General features: G+C 41.2%; 3 protein-coding genes across 5 annotated transcripts in view; 2 read left to right on the forward strand and 1 right to left on the reverse strand.

The window, feature by feature from the left end:
- Nucleotides 1-4,665, reverse strand: part of usp45 (ubiquitin specific peptidase 45) — a 35,794-nt gene extending 31,129 nt beyond the window's left edge. For both annotated transcript variants that reach the window (XM_023410480.2, XM_023410479.2), the window contains exons 1-5: nucleotides 4,375-4,665; nucleotides 3,529-3,639; nucleotides 2,832-3,001; nucleotides 1,808-1,908; nucleotides 938-1,038 (exon numbers count right to left, since the gene is read on the reverse strand). In XM_023410480.2, coding sequence (XP_023266248.1) covers nucleotides 938-1,038; nucleotides 1,808-1,908; nucleotides 2,832-3,001; nucleotides 3,529-3,631 — 475 coding nt within the window. In that variant the 5' untranslated portion in view covers nucleotides 3,632-3,639; nucleotides 4,375-4,665. The remainder of the gene's footprint in view (nucleotides 1-937; nucleotides 1,039-1,807; nucleotides 1,909-2,831; nucleotides 3,002-3,528; nucleotides 3,640-4,374) is intronic.
- Nucleotides 4,666-5,357: 692 nt separating this feature from the next.
- Nucleotides 5,358-7,546, forward strand: tstd3 (thiosulfate sulfurtransferase like domain containing 3). The gene is made up of 4 exons (XM_023410409.2): nucleotides 5,358-5,674; nucleotides 5,781-5,951; nucleotides 6,320-6,479; nucleotides 6,942-7,546. The coding sequence occupies exons 1-4, from the start codon at nucleotides 5,536-5,538 to the stop codon at nucleotides 6,997-6,999; spliced, it is 528 nt and encodes a 175-aa protein (XP_023266177.1). The 5' UTR covers nucleotides 5,358-5,535; the 3' UTR covers nucleotides 7,000-7,546.
- Nucleotides 7,547-10,233: 2,687 nt separating this feature from the next.
- LOC111658064 (desmin) lies at nucleotides 10,234-14,259 on the forward strand. Of its 2 annotated transcripts, none has more exons than XM_023410438.2 (11): nucleotides 10,234-10,547; nucleotides 10,721-10,880; nucleotides 11,056-11,205; nucleotides 11,744-11,863; nucleotides 11,957-12,052; nucleotides 12,136-12,270; nucleotides 12,380-12,490; nucleotides 12,586-12,696; nucleotides 12,842-12,966; nucleotides 13,058-13,666; nucleotides 13,896-14,259. In XM_023410438.2, exons 1-11 carry the CDS (start codon nucleotides 10,327-10,329, stop codon nucleotides 13,987-13,989), a joined length of 1,932 nt encoding a protein of 643 aa, XP_023266206.1. In that variant the 5' UTR covers nucleotides 10,234-10,326; the 3' UTR covers nucleotides 13,990-14,259. The 2 variants fall into 2 exon arrangements, with proteins under 2 accessions (XP_023266206.1, XP_023266207.1); XM_023410439.2 differs by having other exon boundaries at nucleotides 13,058-13,672; nucleotides 13,896-13,974.
- Nucleotides 14,260-20,364: the final 6,105 nt, after the last annotated feature.

The following is a 20,364-nucleotide window of genomic DNA, read 5'->3' on the forward strand; positions in this document are numbered from 1 at the left end:
CAGAGAAGGAGGGGGGTTGTAATAAATATATGGTTGACTGATTGTGGGAAGGAGGGCTCAGGTGGTCTGAGTAAGGTCAAAGGAAGTGAAGACTGAAAGTAGGCGGTCAGGCTGTCAAACGTCAGTATGAACTGATCAGTATGAAACTTGAATTCTTCACAATTTTACTGGTAAGTAATAAGCATTTTCTTACTTTGTAGTAACAGTTCCTCAAATTTTATGACCCTAATAAGGCATGAAAAAGGGGCTCTCAAAACCCTGGTAAATCAAAGCAAAAGTAGTTCCATCCATAAGAAATCATGCTTGTAACACTGAATGGTCACACCCATCACACTGCGGTACGAGCTAATACTGCATATAAACTGCCCCTACATTGAGTACCACAGGTTAAATCCAGGGATTCAGCCAACCACTGCCACCAGGGGGAGCAGGTGGTCTGCAGTCGAGTCCTGATATGTACTGACAATGATACATTTGAACTTGAGTGACCAGGCAAGTCAGTCTGTCAGTTTTACAGATCACTTTGTTCAACAGTCTCTGATCTTGCAACAAGACAGCCAGTAATAATCTTGTATGCAGTCATGGTATTTCGGGTGAAAAGTAGTCCACCCACTTCGCTTTCTGATCACATTATATTCTGGGTATGTGTTCAAATACAAAAGCACATTAAGCCTTGTCTGAGATTCACCAGTGCAGATTATTAAAAAGAAGTTTGCAGCATTAATATGTGATTATCATTAAGAGTTGTGTGTGTTCAAGGTAACCCATTTTCTACTTCAAATGACAGTGTTGCTAAATTAAATGAAGGTTTGTACAAAACTCCAACTGAACTGACTTCTGCCTTGCTGAAATTGCAGTGAGGATCTACATGTCTCATAAAAGCTTAATTCAACATCAGTAGCTGGCCAGACCTTCAGAATGTTACCAAACACCTTACCTGATGTTGCCTTGACAGAGTGCTTTTGTAAAAAGTCCAGGGTCTGAGCCAAAGCCTTCTTGTTGCAGTGAGTGGAGAGCTCCTCATTACATTCAAAACACCTGTTACAATAAGAGGGGGTCATAGACAGACACAAAAAGGCTTTAAGTTACTGTGGGACTTAACAGCCCTTAAGAAACTACTGTTGAAATTAAGCATTATTTGACAACAGAATTACTTGGCTTGAGTGGAAAACCATCACCTTCAAATACCATAATGGAGTGAAAAATCATTTAATACCAGGTTATTGGTAAAAATGAAGCAAAAATAATACACATGTTTAAAGACTGAAACTGCCCTGAAAAATGTGGAGGCAAGACCAAGAACACTTCAGGACAACACACACCTACAGTGTAGGATGTATGTAAAAATACTGGTGCCTATTGTGTTCATTATATAGGCTATTTGTTTATTTATTTTGTTTAGTTCTCATTAAGTTGACCACAGTAGCCAGGACGCTTCAAAACATGCAACTTTTACTTTGAGGGAGAGATGTCTCTGTTGAGCTGTTTCCAGCTCTCTAATTCCTCGTTTAATTTTAATTGTAATAGATGGATAATGAAACAAGCTTTGATGCACTGAATTGCATGTCGTCATTCAATGGGACAATAAGCCTTAAAAGCGTTTAGGCAGCCTCGGCTATCGTTGATCGAGCTCACAGGCGTCAACACACATTTGCATTAGTACAAGTAGGACAATGACATTAGGCAATACCTCCTGAACTGGCATTTTTCATTAAACAACACGAACAACTGCATATGAATTATAATTTATGCACAGACCATGCAGTCTTGGCTTTTAGAGTTCACAATGAATGTAGGTTTTCCTCACCAGGCCTTCCATGTGCTCAAGCTAATGGTGATGCAGTGAGACTCTGGATGGAAAGTGTGGTAGTGCTTGACAGCATGCTGGATCCCCAACTGGTTACAGCCCTGTAAGATAGTTCATTTAAAAATCTTTGTTAACCAGCACAGAGAAAATTCAGACCCACAGCACACATGTCCATGTTTAAAGACTATGGCTAATTCCCACCTCAATAAAGCCAAATTCGCAGGTGGTAGAACTAGAGCTATATGGGTAAAAAAGTAAGAAAGTCCTTTGACAATATACAATAGACTCACTGTAAATGTATCGATATGTTGAATTGTTTTACAAACATAACTTTTGATTTTCCAATGATATTCCCCTCTCTCCATGTTCTTTGTTTCTCTCTCTCTCACACACACACACATAAAAACAGACACATACACACAGACATAAACACAACCAGCAGCGTCAAACAACATGTAAAAGTTGTATCTCTGTGTTGTTAGAAACAAAATGTACATCAAGATTTCTCTTTCATCATTTCAATGCACAAAGTGTAGCTTTAATTCTTCTGATGAAAGAAACAGAAGGAAAAATGCAAGCGTTCCTTTCTGTGATTCCTGGTGTAATAATTCATACTGTAACATGTTATAGTCACACTGAATATACTGGTGACTGACATAGAACTGAACGATACATGCTTCCTTTCATATATGCATAAAACTAAATTAATGACCAATTAAACACACATAGAATTAAAAATAGAATTACAATGACCATGACTTTGACAATGCTGTAAGTCAAGGTCATAAATGATCATGTCCCTCTGTGTATACTGGGTATAGGCATTTTGTATGATAAAAAAAGTAAGAAATAAATAAACAAAAGTTAAAAAAAAAAAAAAAATCTATTTTTGTGTATATATATATATATATATATATATATATATATATATATATATGTACATGTATGTATGTATATATAACTCAGTACTAGTTTGTGCTATGTGTTGTGTTTTAATGTTTAATGTTAGAAAAACAAATCTCACCTGGAAACCACACTTTAAACACACCAGGATGTCATGTGATGCTGCTGGCTCTCCATCGATCATGGTCCTCTCCTTTAGACACTCTGAGCACACCAACCACACGCTGGAAAGCACTGACTTCTTCACTGAGCTCAGGTCCACTGCCTTACTCACATGCTGGCAAGTCAACCCTGATTAAAAAAACAAAATATACTATAACGATTAACATTCTATAATGATAGATTTATCATAATCAAATCACTTTTAGGGACCAGTTTCTGTGAATGATTTTCCCTTTTTAAAAAGGGAGACAATGTGTGCTGCACCTGCAGAAAATCATACAAAGTGGGACATCCCTCTAAAACACAAGCATATATTCTATTAATCGCAAGATAAATCCCCTTTAATGGATATTCCACTAGTGTAATGGGGCTTGGTTAACATACACTTTATTGTGTTGATTTTGTAGGACAAATTTATAACACCCCATAAATCGACAAATCAGACAAAAATGACAAAAGGCAGTGGACAAATGTATTTTGTACATTGCTTGATGCTTGTGGTGTACATTTTAAAAAACTTCTACAAAGTTATGCTTTTTGAGCCTAAGTATACACTTACTCCTATTTACTATCCACAAGCACAGTGGATACGAACCTATACCAAATGAAAACTCATAGCCCTAACTTTTAAATAGTCTGGGGCCTCAGTGACTTACCACTGACTTCATCTGATGACTCTTCATCTCGAGGTTTCCTCGGTTTATTAGTCCGCTTAGTCATGTCTGCGGCTTTCAAAGAGAAAGGGTCCTTTAGCCGCATCTGGAGCTCTGGAGGTGAACATGGAAGACAACATAAATTTACTAAACTACACTAAACTACTTCACCATAACTATGGTTTAACTATGATACCTGAACTTAGCAAAACTAGCACTCATCTCTAACTTCCATTATTATTTTACTTAGTGCAGCATGCAATACCTCGAAAGTAGCTACAGTGCAGTCTGCAAGTATTTGCACAGTTGCACATTTCTGTTGTGTTGCCTTTTAACTTCAGCACAAACCTTCACAGACACCTCCACATGTGGACTGAGGTCAGGTGATTGACTTGGATTGGCTGCGTTTTCCTAAAATTGGGGTGTCATGTTTTAAACTATTTCTAAAGTTTTCACCCAACATAGATGGGAGGACCTTCAAGCACTATTAAGGCTGGCAGTCACCTATCCCAACATATTTATATATATATATATATATATATATATATATATATAAATAAGCATTTATAAATCATTGTATAGGAGCACTGCGTCAAAACAATAGAAAATTGTAAATACTAACGGAATGCATAGTCTGCCACTGAGAATAAATATAGCCTCTCAGATGAAAGGTGATTAGGAGTAACTATCTGGTAATGGGCAAGAACACGTTTAAGAGGCCTCAATTAGCCCCGACTGTCCAGCTTAGGTGAATATGAAAAGCTTGTCAATCGTTTCTCAAAGAAATTTAAACAGCGAATTAATTATTTTTTCATGTTTAGAGTTAACGAAAAAGCAGAACGCACTCACCTCTTTATTTCAGCTCCTATGTTCACTGTGTTAGCTAACCTGAAGCCAACAGTGAGATGTCAACTCTTCCTGGCTAGCAAACAGGCTAGCTACATTAGCTTGTCAGAATAAATAAAACATTAACAGGTGTGTATATCCAACAATACACGGCGATATTAAGACATTTCAAAGTAATGTAGCGGCATCAACAGATCAATGTCTTAATAGCTCTTCGTTTTTGCGCCTGACTTTCTTAAATGTTGTCAAGCTTTCGTTAGCAACAACTAGCAACACTAGTCAACATGTGACGCACTACGGCGGCTCAGTATGTCCCAATGTTGCATTCATGGACAATGGATAATCTGCCTAAAGGTGGCAAAATATTATGCTTTCGTATTCAAAAGCTCTTCTGGTGTTTTATAAAACTTTTGGAAACATAGAGTGATACGTTTGTTGTTATATTTTATTTACAGAGACTAAAAACTGAAACTCCAAGATAAATATATTGTCCTGAAGAATTGTATCGTGTGTTGTTGCCTCAAATCTGTTCATTTTTTTATGAAACAAGTAGTATCATCACAATTTTCAAATTCAGTCTTTTGGTGTCATAAGACTAAGCATTCATTTAGATGGTGTAGTTTATAACCTTTATTTTGAACATAAACAGATATGACTCAGTTCAAGATCATGAGTGATATTATGAACACATCTTAGGGTAATTTGTTTATTTAGTTGTCAGGGAAGCTGAGGTAGATATCTGCTGCCTCTGAGAGCGGCACGGGGCATCGATGAATTACGAGTAAATCTATGCTCAGATATGGACAAGTGTTTGGTTATCACTTTTCCGTTTTTCCCACGACCACGAATGCATCAGATATTATGTCGTTGATAATACCCCATTGCATTAGTTTGAGTTACCTCGGGTACATGGCGCTTATTTATGTTGATAATGTTTTGACCTTTGAAATTTTGGGAAATGACTTGCGTTCGAGTTTGACATGATGAAATCAAGGGAAAGAGTATTTTGTCCTTTAGGTGATCCGTAGTACTGCGCACGCGCAGGTCATTATAGAAAGGTTGAGCTTGAGTAGTGTTACCGCTAACGGTTGTCACACGCAGTATTCCTATCAAATTACGGGTTTGTGTTGAAAAAGTGTGAATATAGAGTGTAACTAATCACACATGGCTCTCAGAAGGTGTTGGAGGTTTGCAGGGGTGGTCCCGCGGCTGTTATGGAACAGCACCGCCCAGCGAGGGGCTACTGTCCCGGGGGCACGAAGCTCTGTGTCCAGCCTTGTCAACTCTCATCCTGGCTGCAAAAGTGAGTTTTACATTTAGCGCTGTTTTCATTTGTTATCTTATCTACCGCCCATTTAAATGTCAGCTCTTCAGCCTGTGACTTACCATCATGTTTGTTTTGTTCGCAGCCGGAGAGTTGCTGTTATGTAGCAGGTTCAGTTCTGCGCCACCGAGCACAGATGTGACTTACGAGCAGCTGAAACAGCTCCTGGCCGGCCGGAAAGCTGTAGTTATAGATGTCAGAGAGCCCTGGGAGCTCAGAGAGTACGGCTTCATCCCCGGGTCCATTAACGTTCCCCGTGAGTGTTGGTCTACCTGAAGTACACAGAAAATTGTTGTAAAGTTGTTGTAGTTTATAGTCTAATAGTCTGTGTTATCTGTAGGCCATGAACAAATATAGGAAAGTCCTGAATCTTAAAGCATACATTGACCTAGAGGTCTGTCAGAGGCCTCTGCTTTTATTGTGGTAAGATTACTTAAAAGCTAAATTCCCTAAATGTTACATTCAGTGCAACATTAAAATAAGCTTGTATGAGAGAGAATAAGCTGTTACAGTGATTTGAGATTATTACTACAACAATTAGAAACACCAAACCCACCAATGTTTTGTTTGACCTAATAGCACATATTCAACACTTGACCTCTCTGTGCTTGTTTGTCTGTGCAGTGGGTCAGGTGAACACTGCCCTCCAGCTGGGTGCGGAAGAGTTCAAAGAAAAGTATGGTGGTGAAATGCCAGAGCAGACAGAAAACATAGTGTTCACCTGTCTGGCAGGGGTCCGAAGCAAAAACGCACTCGACACAGCTGCATCACTCGGATACAAAGAGTGAGACATATTTACTTGGCATATGTCTGTCAAAATCATTTATTCTCGCCTCACCATTTAAGTCAACGAATGATTGAATTATTGCAGTCATGTACAGCAAATGTTGAAGAAGATATTATTGTTGGTTCTTCTTAAAGTTATAGCTTTTTTATTCTGGATAAAGGTCTGAATAGCAGGACAGTTTTATGGCTTTGGTTGACTTTTATATCCCATCATGAGACAACATTAAGTTTCACCTGCTTGAAGTTATTGCCCTGTTGTTGCATGATGCCAACCATCATGCAGTGGCTTTGAAAAGATGCCACATACCACATCTCCATTATATGATTGAAAATTTGAGAAAAAGATACTGAGTTTAACAATGAAATTATGAAATGCAGTGTGCAGTGTGATTGCTAGACACAACCCTGTTTATGCAAAAGTTAATCCTGCTTTTTTCCCATTTTTTGTTCCCCATTTCAGTGTTCAGCATTACTCGGGTGGATGGCAAGACTGGGTGAAGAATGAGCAACATAAGTGACCCAGGGATGAAAGAAGAGATGACACATTATTTAAAGCTCTTTATTTAATTTACCTGAGATCAAACTGGAAAGTGACAGCGCATAATGAGGAGTCTTGTAAAGGGTTTCTAAAAGGTTCAAACACTTTGATTTAATTTGTTTTCCTCATCAGTGAATCCCAAAGATTGAAACCAGAGGGCTCAACACACATCAGCTCACACAATCACGTCTGTTGCTTTTCAGAACTATTATAAAATGACTTGAAGTTTCTTGTAAATTTGTTTCAGCACAGAACTACTTACAAACCCTTTACAACTTTGAAACAAACATATATAACCAGTGACTGTTGTAAACATTACCACGGTTATGAGAAGACAGACTAACTATGCAAATGACTACTTAACAGTGTATGATTGTGAGTAAATGAGTCTTGCATTTGCATATTATGAACAGTTTTCAAGTTGATGTATTGTAAATATTAAACAGCCGGTTTGCTCATAGATGCAACAGTCGGTGCTTGTTGCCAACATGATTCAATAAATAAAAATTATAGTTTTGATTAACATATTTACACAGTAACATATTTTTTTTACAACTTAGGGACAAACACATTCACTTGGATCATTTGTGATATAAGTAAACATGCAGAGCCATGCTGAGGTGACAGTTACTGGGACAAAGATGATCTACGGTATTGAAGGACCATGTCTAATATCCACAGTTCCTCAGTATGAATTTGCCACCAACCCTCCATGGAACGTTAACAGGTCCCACTGTCATTCATGATAATGAATGTGTTTGTTTTCAGCTGAGCAGAATGCCTCTGTGTTGACCACGGCCACGGACCTTGTTCCCTATAAATTTCCCTTTTTATAGCTCGAGCTGAAAGTCCAAATCGAATGCACGAATAATATTCTCATCATCAATTTCGTCTAGATTCATAAATGATCCGAGTTCCTCACAAAGCTGAGCAGGAGCTTGTCGGCACTGAGTCATTGTCACTGAAAAGGAAACTGACCTGCGAGATTTTCATGATGCACGAGTAAAGAATCTATCTCAGAAGTGCTAATACTATCCCTGCTTGTATTAAACAGTATTGTCCAAGCAGACAAGGAAACCCCCATGACTATTCGTATTCATATTTAAATATTAAACCAGATCTTTGAGTGTAACATATCACCCTGAGTACAACCATCATTACATTAGGGAAACATAAAATGCAATAAATGACTGAAAGACATCAGGTCTATGCCCCCTGTATTGTTTGTGTCATTTTTAGCTTAACCCTCCACCTAAACAACCTGGACCCTCTTTAAAAAGTACATTTTACACCATTTTATCAACTTATACTTCATGGCTTTTTCTCATTTTATGAGAATAACTGAATAAACATGATTTTGATATGATAATTTGTTTCACAAGTCAGAGGCTACAAAAAATGACAGTAAGTGAGACCTCTCTCTGGTCTAACTGACTTAAAACATGAGTAACATCATTATAGATAGATTGATAGATAGATAGATGAATAAATAGATACTTTATTTATCCCCTAGGGGAAATTCATGTGTCCATTAGCTCATTGTTCGTAATAATAATATCAGTTGATAATAAATAAACATTAATAATTAAATTAGTCCACTTCCTTTGGCTGAGGTGCTGTATAGCCTGATAGTGGGAACAAAGGATCTCCTGAACCTCACTGTTCTGCAGCGCAGTGAGATGAGATATTTGCTTCTGTAGCCGCTTCATTCCAGAATGTTGTGGAGAGAATGGTTGGTATTGTCCAAGATGGCCTCCATCTTACATTGCATGAATCTCTCCACAACAGTCTTGAGTGAGTCCAGACTCCTGCCAAGCACTGACCCAGCCTTTTTGACCAGCTTGTCCAGTCTCCTTGTGTTCATGTCTGACATAATGCTGCCCCAGCATTAAAAAGTACACTAGCCACCACTAACTGATAAAACGTGCAGCATTTAACTGCGGACATCAAAGGATCACATACTGTATATTATATAATATTATATACCATATACAAAATATCAAGCATTTCCTTATTTGGTGTAATAACAATACTTAATATGTTTATTAAAGAAAAGTAATATGAAATGTAGAAGGTGGGGTTGTGCTGGCATTTGAGGTGTGACATAATAAATGCTGTAATCTACCACATGAAAATACCACAGTGATGAGTGATGTGATTTGGTTGTGACATGAAAAGAATTAGCAGAGATAAAAATTCCACCTCTTCCCAAAAGTCCCATGCAGCTGCGAGATCTGAGGTCAGTGGAAAAGAATAGATGATCACTCAATCCATCATGACGCAAGAATAATAAAATGTTGTGTGAAACTCATCTGGCTTTAGAACATGTTATGATCTATATTTTGGTTATTCTGTGATTTTCTCTTTGTGTGTCAGGTGTTCGTTTTTCTATGAGGGTTGATGTTGCCGGCAGTTAATGTTTACAGTAAACTTTAAGGACTGCAGTGTTTACTGACCCTTGACAAAGCGACCCTGTAGGTGTCAATGAAGAGGCCTGACCACTGTTTTCTCCCCTCATATCACTGTGTCATGTCAAGCGTAAACTCCAGACTGCAGCCCCCCGCCCCCCCTTTTTTTTCCTGCCTCCATATTTTGCCTCTGAAGCAGTTAATTCCATTTTCTTTTTTCTGCGTATTTTAATATGTTGGAAACAGACCAGACTAATAAGTACTAATTTATGTCAAATCTTGCCAGGGCTCTTTGTTCCTCTGCAGCCGCAGCCTCATCAGGTCACCCTCCAGCTTCTGCTCAGCGTTCAATTAAAGTCCCACGTCCCATCAGAGCAGATCACATCAGTGCTACACCTACTGGCTGCTGTGACTGACCGGACCCTGAGTGTCTGCTTACATGCCTGCCTGGCTGTGTGCTGCCCAGTGCTGTGGTGGATACTGAGGTGGTGAATGCACCATAATCCCAGCAAAACCCATTACTGGTTCTGATAGAAGAGAGAGTGATACATGATCACAGTCTGTATATTGCAGAGAGACTAATAGGTGAACCCTCCACTGATGCCATCAGCCACAGCCCAGATCTGCCCCTCACAGGCTGCTGACAGATATCTGAGCAGCAGGTCAAGCCTGCGTTAATACAGAGGTTCGAGATTCCACAGGTGTTGGCTCATGAGCTGGGCTGTCTTGGGCAGAGCTGGGGCATGACAGGGAATAGGAGGTATAAAAGATCCGACTGGGTGGACGATCAGAGAGTTGGAGCAGCACTGAAGTGCAGTAGACCACACACAGGCCCTGCCTACCGTATTTCTTTCATTCCCCTTCAGAGAATCAGAGGAAAAACAGTCGCTGCCGCCACCATGAGCCGCAGCCCGGAGAGGATCTCGTCCTATCGCCGTCACTTTGAGGACAGCAGCGTGTCCCATCAGGTCAGGGTTTCCAGCCCATCCCCCAACAGGAGAGAGGCCCGTCGTGCCTCCATGGGCTACTCCTGCAGAGCCGGGGCTGGCAGCATGCGTGTGGAGTCAGTGGGAAGAAGGACCGTCTCGGCTGCACGCAGGACTCGCATGGCTGGGACAGGGTAAGCCAGATCAGAATGTCCATACATGTGAACTAATGTAGGGTTTATGAGTAATAAGGCCACACAGTTATATTACTTCCTCAGGCGAGCTCATAGGTCAAAGTTCCACTTCTTCAAGCATTTTTTCAAACCTTGTGTCTCTGGAGTTAGTTTGTATTGGTGTGTGTTTTCAGTGTGAGTGCAGGAGCCATGGTGTGTGTCGGGCCTGGTGGAGAGCCTGCCATAGACCTGGATGTGGCTGCAGCTGTGAACCAGGAATTCCTCAGCACCCGCAACAGTGAAAGACAGGAGATGATTGTCCTCAATGACCGACTGGCTGTCTACATCGATAAAGTAAAAGCATTCGGACTAACTACTCCATCAGTGCAGATAGATATTTCTGTCAAGACTAGCTAAGAATGGGGGTGTATTATTCTCACCTCTGCGAGCACATGGACAAGAAAAATACTATAGTTTCTGGTTCAGGCGCACTTGAAATATCACAGCTGGGGTTTTCCTGTGCTTACAGGTTCGAACGCTTGAGCAGCAGAACAAGCTCCTGGAAGCAGAGATCGAGGCCTACCAGAACCGCTTTGAGAAGCCGTCCGGTCTGCGCCTCCTGTATGAGGAACAGCTGAGGGAGCTGAAAAAGATCGCTGACCAGATGAGGGTTCAACGGGTGAGACAGAATTATCAAAGCTGCACATTGCTTCTGTTTCTTTTCCTTTTTTTTTTTTACATTTCACATGCTCAATGGAGCAGAACGCCTGAATTCTTTGTTTTTGGCGATGTTTACACCTCACTAATCTGTAGAAGATCCATCCAAGCAATGATACAAGACGTCAACTTGGTGTTTTCAAGGTTTTTTACCTGGTAACAGGCTTATTTCTGGCAGGCAAATGGAGAGGTGCCTCAGCGTGTTAGGGTGTCATGGAGTACAGCTGTCTTCAGCTATGTTTTATGCACAGATGAGATGGCTTGGTTATGCATTTGCAGATACACACACACACACACACACACGCACGCACACACACACACACACACACACACACACACACATACGCACACACAGACGCACATACACACACACACACACACTCAGGTTTGAAGTTAAAATACGAAATGCAAAAGGGGCTGATCTGTATTTTGCACACGCCCCTGCACACACCTTCAAATCTAATAGACAAGCATATTACTTATGGCTTCTTGGTTTTCAGGACATTTCCTTGGCGGCTAAGGAGTCCACAGCTGCTCAACTAGAGGCGATCAAAATCAAATATGAGGAAGCACTGGAGCTGAGGAAGAAAGCTGAGTTAGACATCGAAGCCTTCCGTCCAGTAGGTTCCATTTAATCAGGAAATATCCCCCTCTTCATCATATTCATTTGTAGTCATGAACCTACGTGGTAATGATGTGTGTGTGTGCTTCAGGATGTTGACAAAGCCACCTCCTCACGCATTGCCCTGGAGAAGAAGCTGGAGCAACTGGAAGTTGAAATTGAATTCCTGAAACGGGTCCATCAACAGGTGGTTAACATCTTCATGCAAGAGTCACATATTTGGTTTGCCTTTCATTTTGATACCCATTAAAGATTTCTCTTTTGCTCCAGGAAATCGATGAGCTCATGAAACAGATCTATGCAGCTCACGCCGCCGCTCAGAGTGCGTTCTCCCTGCCTGACCTCGCAGCTGCGATGAAACAAATCCAAACCCAGTATGACGACATCGCAGCCAAAAATCTCCAGGTAGAAATACACACATCAGCTCTGCAGTGTGCAGTGAAATCCTCTGTATTATAAATTATTCTAATAATTATTGTAAATTAATTCATGTGAATTTTTCCAACATTTCTAGGAGATGGATTCATGGTATAAAAACAAGTTTGAGGATCTAACCAAGAAGACGACAAGGCATGTGGATAAGGTTCGAAGCATTAGAGAAGAAATAGCAGGTGCCAAAAAGGAGGTAAGTGTCATGAGTGAAAATTAATCAATTAAGATTGATTGAGAATCAATATTAAATGCCTGTAATAAATAAAATCATACTAAAATGATCTCCAGATCCAAAGCAAAGAACGCGACTTGGATTCCCTGAGAACCAGGAACGAAGCTCTTGAGGCCCAGATCCGAGAGATGCAAGCAAAGTACAGGAAGGAACTGGAGGCCCTGCAGGTAAATGTAGACTCATGTAGTCACAGGGTGCGCACCTGTTCACACCAGAGTCAGTTGTGAACACACACTCTCGCTTTCATGCGTGCAGACACAAAGGCGCTACAATGCTTCACCCTTGAGGTAAAATCATGGCTTTCTTAAACAGGCTCGGATTGAGGCTCTGCAGCTCGAGCTGAAATCCACTAAGGAGAAAATTGCGCTGCACCTGCGCGAGTACCAGGACCTCCTGAATATCAAGATGGCTCTGGAGATTGAGATCACAACTTACAGGTAAAGGAAATGCAACCCTAAGGTTGACTTAGCGTCATGTAGTTGAGTTCATGTGAGAATGATTTTGTCATTGTTTGTGCTTTCTTTGCAGAAAACTGATTGAAGGAGAGGACCTGCGGCTGGCTGGCATGGTGCAAACCCTGTCTCTTACCGCCGGCTGCATGGGCGCCATTGGTGGTGGCATGAGCTTCGGTGCAGGAGGCATGGGCGGTGCAGGAGGAATGAGTGGGGTTGGCACTGGTGCTGGTGGACTGGGTGCTGGAAGCATTGGTGGTGGTGCTGGTACTGGTGCTGCGGGGTTGGGTACTGGACCTAGGGGTGTGGGTTTGGGTGCTGGAGGTGTGGGCACTGGTACTGGGGGAAAGGGTGACAGCAGCATGGGTGGTGCTGGAATGGGTGCAGGTAGTGGCTCTACAGGTTCAGCTGGCAACGGCAACGGCGGTGGAGGAAATGGTGGTGTAGGCGAGGGGAGGGGTGATGGAGCTGGTGGAGGACTAGGTGGGGATGGAGGCAAAGACCGTGGAGTGGGTGGTGGAATTGGAGGCAGTGGAGGAACTGAGGGTGTGGGTGGGGATGTTGCACTGTCAGGCTCTGGTGGGAAGGGGAAGGCCGGTGGAGAATCAGATGGATATGACGACAACATCGACGCCTACTCTGGGCAGGCTGTGGAGCTGACGGAGAGAAGGACGGTGCTCATTAGGTAAAGGTACCATCAGGTATCTTTTCTATTCCTCTTCAACAAAGCACTCAACCTTAGAAAATAAAATAAAATGAGACCCTTGATGAAAACACGATGAGTTCAAGTGTCTTAACCTGCTTTATGACAGAGTTAGAATTAGGACCAGCATTCAGCTGCTGAGAGGTTTAACAGCTGTTACAAGAATCTTTCAGTCTCTCCATCCCTCTCTTTGTTCTGTCTTCCCCAACAGAACGGTCAAAAACGAGGGTGACGTGCTGGAGACGGACCACCAGGAACAAACCTACACCATCACTGGTGCGGCCGACGACTCTGACGAGGAATGAGCAGCATGAATTCCCAAGTGACCTCCTCTCACCCTTAAGCCTCCACGCCCCTCTGAGCTTTGCACTGACCAAACCCCATGTCTGGGCACTGACCTTTGCCCTTTGCCCTGGACAAGAAGACCATGAATGACCCTTTGCTACGATGTTAAACCTTCACCTCATAGGGTTTAAATATGCCTAAACACTCAACGTGGTCTGTAAACTTTTGTGTGCCTTACACTCCCCCTTTTTTTCTTTGCACTGCAAATAAAGCTATCAGCATTCATTTTACGTTGTCTGATGTCTCTTTTAAATTTTTAGTTTGAGGTGCCTTTTAAGGACACTGAATATTAGACAGTGCTGTAAACATGAGATGCTGGTAAAGATTTTGAGAGAGATGTTGCTCATGTTCAACACAGAGTGAAAAAAAGGAAAGGAGGTAGAGAAGGAGAAGCAAAACACATATATATATATATAGAGAGAGAGACAGAGTCACCTGAGGGTCGGGTCGAGTGCCCTGACACTTTCTGGAGGGCTGAGGGATCCATCAGTCAAATTTAGTTCTGCAGCGGACTGACGGCACACAGCCGTTTTCTGTCCTCATTCCATCCACATCCACACCTTTTCCTCCTGCTGCTGATCGGGAGCGACTGGATGTGGCCAGCAGATGCCAAACACTCTCAGTGTCCTGCTCAAGGGCCGAGAGCAGAAACATGCAACTCACCAATCCTCTGACAAAACACTGCAACAAAGACAAGAAGAGGACCAGTGTTATTATGGCAGCAGCTGCATTACTGTGCCATTATTATTATAATGGGACACATCTGACTAAAGTCAACTAAAGAGCAAAAACCATAAATCTTATTCTGCATTGAAATGCCTCTACATTATATATAAAGTGTTGTGCTTATGATGAACATATATCTGCAAAAATATGAATGTTTCTTTCTCCAAATGAACAATTCTATTTTCCATGTTACAACAGTTTGCTCTGGATATGCTGATTTAACACTCTTGGAACTTGGGATACAATACACACAAGATTCCACACAAGAGGAATTCATAATGTCAGATTAACTGATGTATTTACACTAGCCATTAAAAACAAGATTTAACCAGAAGAAGAAAAAACAAGGAATTATAATTACCTTAAGCCAACCTTTGTTCTTGGAGTCAAGGCACCACCAGCAGCTTATGTAAAGCCATATCACTGCATTACAAATCATTTTTATAATGATTCTGCGCAGGGTGCATGTTGAAACGATCAATATTTCTCTCGGGCATCACTTCCACAAGCTCATCCCACCCGAACACGCAGGACACAATTAGTTTGAACCCAAAACTGTCAATCGGAGACATAATGAGGAGCCGCGAGACGGTCATATCATTAGATCACGTTTTGTTACAGCAAATTATTAATGTGCATCCAACCCTGAAAGATGTTTATACACAAATCAGGCTATAAGTTCAGGGAGATAAATACACTTAAGTTATACTGTATGTACGAATGGAATTTATTATCAATATAATTAACGGCCTAGTGTGTGTGTGTGTGTGTGTGTGTGTGTGTGTGTGTGTGTGTGTGTGCGCGTGCGTGTGGAATGCGGAGCTCTCCATGGTGCTTCGTCCTCAGACAGGAAAAACTGGAAAAAAAGACGAGTGTAATAAAACAAGTAAAAAAAGACATAAAACGCACATTAGCAAATTTTTATTCGTAAATTTACATTCACAGACACAAGCAGTGACTAAAAGCATTCCTTCAAAATTACATTTTCTGATGCGCAAATGTGACACAGTTTTTATTTTATTTTATTTTTTATCTCAATAAGAGACTGTCTGGTTAGACAGAGATTAAAAAAAGGAATAGGCAGATAGAGAAAAAGATAGAAATTATGATTACTACTACTACCATTATTATTATTATTATTATTATTATTAAAATTATTATTTTATTATTATTATCATTATTTACTGTAAAACGGTTGGAACAAATGACATAATTCCGTTTGAAAATTATACATTTTTACTATATAAAAAACAAATGAAATGAAAAAAGGTTGGGAAATGATTCAGATATTTGTTCTGGTAATAACCGTGACTTCGGTTAAAATATTGGCCCTGATTCCAACATATAGGCCGGTCAAGGTTACATGTCTTTAAACATGCTCTTTGCCATCTTAGTTGTTTTGCTCCCACTTTTATTTTGCAGAAACACACCGCATAGCCAATTGGGTCAGTAACCTTCATCCTATGAGAAAAATGGTGTTTTACTCTGAGCTGAGGGAAAGAAGGGCAAAAGTTGGGACTTTCTTTGAAACCTGTGATTTTCTGTCACTTTGTGCATATGCTTTGGGTGGCTAAATCCCAATTAGGGTCGGCTGACACGCTGCTCTATTCATGCGGAGCCCTGCCTGCATATATTTGCCTAGGAATGAACTTCTCAAATAGATCTCCTGCTAAATGCGTTGGACAGCAGAGAGAATCGGCCTGAGTGACACTTTCTTTCTGAGGCGCTCGAGTGAGAAAAGGTATGAATTTATAAGGTACACCGAAACATATCAATTCACGCAACTTCACACGCTTTTATCCGCGTCTCCTCATGCGAGACAAAGTGAGTTTAAGTCAGGGAAATGTGGCCTGAAAAAAAAAAGGCTGGCGCAAAAATCTTTGAATACCGAAACGGTGCAGCCCCCTTCTGGGGGAAAAAAGAGAGAAGGCATTTTGAATGAAATCACGCATGAACAGCGTTGAATCAGGTGCCGTTTATTCGGCTCCTCTCTAATGCGATTTTGAATATTAGTCTGGGTTAAAATCCCAATCATGTCATCTGGTGGGAGTCCCATACAAGCATCATTACTATTCAAACGCGTCGCAAATGTCCCACCCGCATCAAGGCAGCTGGTCTGCCTTTGGTGCAGCCTGCATCTTTCCCCAGGTTTCTCAGACAGTAAAACACCTCAAACATGACCCGGGTTTGTTTTAAATAAAGAAAAGAGAGGCGAAGAAAGGGATTAAAAAGGGCCTGTCTGAATCTTTTTTTTTCTGGTTTCACATCTGAAAGGAATAATAATAAGTTCAGATTCTTTTGCTGGACAGAGTAAAAAAAAAAAAAAAACCCAAAAAACAAACAAAAAAAACCCATGAGAATTTCAGCCTTCTTTTTTAATTAAAAGAAGTGTGACCAAATGAATGTGAGAGGTGCAGAAGGTGTGGGCTTACATGTGGAGAAATAAATGGATTTAGACCAACACAAAGTCATTTCTAAGACGTGGGAATCTGTGAGAAATAGACCACATTGCTAAGTGGGACAATGATTGGGCTCTGCTGAATAGACCCAAACAAAGTTTATGGGTCGACATAAAAAATGTGTTTTCTTCTGAGCTCAGAGGGGTCTTAAATGGTAGGCCATTGAAACCAGTCCAGGAGAGGTGGTGGTGAACCCTTGGCACCCCTGAGGTATAGTCAAGTCGCATGAATGGTGATCCCTGGTGGGGCATTGCTCTCTGTATTTACCGCGTTGCTTTGCAGACAGGTTGTTCCTCTATATTCATGGCTCATTAATGGCCAACCAGTTAAATCAGAGCCCCTCCGTTTAGACAGTTGAAATCCAAAAGAGGCTGGCAAGAGCCGGGCACAGCCGCCCATAAAAACGTCTCCCTCCTCTCCCGAACTCCGATTCTTCTCAGGTCGTTATTTAAGTTCATTAAACAGACGCAGAGTTCAGTTAAGAGAAGCGCACTTGCAAAATGCTGTTGATTGACTCCGCAATATTGTCCCGGAGTAAAGATCCGACCATGTAATTAATGTGTCTTTTTCTTTCTAAAAAGGAGGAGGGACAATACCGCCGGTCAGGCCATTTAATTTCATTTAATTTTCCATCCCATTTGCTTCCAACACTGCTTTCACTCTGACACCGAGCCTTTTCACTGCTCCTCGGGGCTGCGGAGCGCACAGCGGAGCGGGGATTCACCCCAGCGACTTCTCCGCAAAACAGAAAGGAAAACGTCTTCGCCTTCTTCCCCCTCTCCTCGGAAGAATAATTCATTTCTCTGTGGAGAAGTGCGGGGCTTTAAAGCAACGGCGCAGGGGTGGATGGGAACCAGCAGCAAATGCCGAGGCGTTAATAAATAACCCCTCCGCACAGCCGGGTGCAAACGTTGCGCCTATTGATGAGATTGTTCGCGTGTCGTTCAGGCTCTTTGACTGAGTGTGGAGGAGCGCAGGGAGGAGAGAGAGAGAGAGAGAGAGAGAGAGAGAGAGAGACAGGAGCAACACGGGCCGCCTGCAGAGAGAGAGAGAGATAGAGAGAGAGAGAGAGAGAGATGAATGTGTAATAGTTGTTTGTTTGCAGCCTTTTATTTTATCACCACCTGAACCGTTTAGTTTTTGGGGAGCAACAAAAGGCAACTCTCATATAATAAAGTTAATGCATCAATGATTTCAACTGTAGATTGTGTTTTATTGATGTTGTTTATTTGCGGATTCATTCTTTATTTGATTCATTCTTTAAAAAAAAGAAAGAAAATCAGCACACATGCAGCGTTGCACTACTTTTTCTCCAGGACACTCTTGATATCACAAGCTCCTGCTCCTTCTCATGATTCAGATCCAGAGTCCAGAGCGGACAGGTCAGAGGTCAACACATTCATGGTCTGAATTGATCACCCACAAATTCTTGTTCTTCTTCTCTCTTCAGACTCATCACTGCAGCATGAAAAGGCTATTTAAACAACCTGCTGCACAGAGCCACATGCTGCAGCCTCCCTTTCCCTTCACACATGCCACTGGTACTATTGAATGTTTATGACAAACCAGCAAGTCAATCAGTCACTGAAAGCTTTTGGATCCTTCTGTCTGAAGTAGGTATATGATATTATATCATATTAAGCTTTTGATCACCTGAATGTTACAGTTCATCATCATCAAAGTTCTTCCAGAAAAGAGGTTTGGAGTCAAATGTTGCATTTGAGTGTTAGGTTATTATTTTTCTCACCTACACTGCACAGTAGAAACAAGATGTCTCCATTTTTGGTAATATTGAATTTTTCAGATGAACGTTTAAGAAATAAAAATGAAGCTTCTCTCATGAAAATCTTTGGTGATACGTGGTTTTCACAGGACACTACTGTCATGCAATTCTTTTAAATGACAAAAATCAATCAATCAATCAGTCAATCAATCAATCAATTAATTAATCAATCAATCAATCAATCAATCAATCAATCAATCAATCAATCAAGACACTTAAGTTACTCAAGTCAGTTCATCAATCAATAAGAATCAATCATCAATAAGTATATGTCTATGATATTCCTGTATGTAAGCTGTCTCTGGGTTTGGTGTGGATTTACAGTGAGCACGTTCATTGAAATAAATTCTAAAACGCCTGATTTTCCTCATGTTATTTCATATTCATATTTTAACAATCTATTCAAAGAATATTCTTGCAGCATGTGATCATGTGAAAATCGTCCTATTTTTTTAAGCATTGTTTTCTCGGTCATTTATTTTAGAGGCCAAGAGGAACATCTTTTAAGAAAATAATTCAAATTCAAAATTCAGAATAATTTTTGTCCCACTATAACAGAAAGAATGACGCAGTTATTAAGAGAAATATCACAAATGATTTGTGTAACTTTTTTTCTTTCTCTTGCACAATTAGCAGAATAAACGTGTTGAATGAGGGGGACACGACAAGAAGACCACAAGTGTGTGTGTGTGTGTGCGTTGGGAAAATGGTGATGTTATTTTCTAGTGTTTTTTTTTCCTTCTTCTTCTTCCTACTGGTGGTTCTGCCTTTTCAGTACCTGCCTGATCTCAACCCGGCACACGCCGAGAGTCAATAGAAGTTAACAAGTCCTCTAAACTTTCCTGCTCCTTTTGTTCACGTAAGGACACAAAAGGGGAGGGAGAATAAAGAAGCTTTGAAGTATATAAAACCCAAAGAATGCCAGCCAAGTAGATTTAAAGTAGCCACTGATTTCCAAAACCTGGCTTGAAAGGGAAGAATGGAAAAGGGTGAGGATTTATGGATAAATTATACAGTGGATTTGTCAGTTAAAATATCGGAACTGTCTGGAGGACAAAGCCACATGCTGAGGATTAATGGTCTCTCTGGACCTTTGATTCTGCACCCTCTTTTCTCTGCCCTTGACAAATTGGATTTTGGGGATGGGAAGGTCGCCTGGCCCTTTGTGTCTCTTGACCGTTTTGGAGCAATTCATTATGCGGCGGGGTGAGGGAAAGTCTCCATGTGACCAGGCCGGCCAGTTTTCCCTCTCCACACAGCTGCTGGGAGAGCCCAACTCTCTCACACTCACACACACACACACACACACACACACACACACACACACTCCTGCTGGCTGCTGCTGCAAACTCAGGACCGCTCCCCCT

Source organism: Seriola lalandi, unplaced genomic scaffold, assembly GCF_002814215.2.
Source record: "Seriola lalandi dorsalis isolate HSWRI2012SDOR001 ecotype SW California unplaced genomic scaffold, Sedor1 jcf7180002054425, whole genome shotgun sequence".
Classification (NCBI taxonomy): domain Eukaryota; kingdom Metazoa; phylum Chordata; class Actinopteri; order Carangiformes; family Carangidae; genus Seriola; species Seriola lalandi.

Bases quoted from the DNA above. Each gene is read 5' to 3' on its own strand.
- tstd3 (XM_023410409.2), top strand. From the start codon at position 5,536: ATGGCTCTCAGAAGGTGTTGGAGGTTTGCAGGGGTGGTCCCGCGGCTG. The intron at 5,952-6,319 runs GTGAGTGTTGGT...TTGTCTGTGCAG, and splicing joins CGGGTCCATTAACGTTCCCC to TGGGTCAGGTGAACACTGCC. The intron at 6,480-6,941 runs GTGAGACATATT...TCCCCATTTCAG, and splicing joins GCATCACTCGGATACAAAGA to TGTTCAGCATTACTCGGGTG.
- LOC111658064 (XM_023410438.2), top strand. From the start codon at position 10,327: ATGAGCCGCAGCCCGGAGAGGATCTCGTCCTATCGCCGTCACTTTGAG. The intron at 12,697-12,841 runs GTAAATGTAGAC...TTTCTTAAACAG, and splicing joins AGGAACTGGAGGCCCTGCAG to GCTCGGATTGAGGCTCTGCA. The intron at 13,667-13,895 runs GTAAAGGTACCA...CTTCCCCAACAG, and splicing joins AGAAGGACGGTGCTCATTAG to AACGGTCAAAAACGAGGGTG.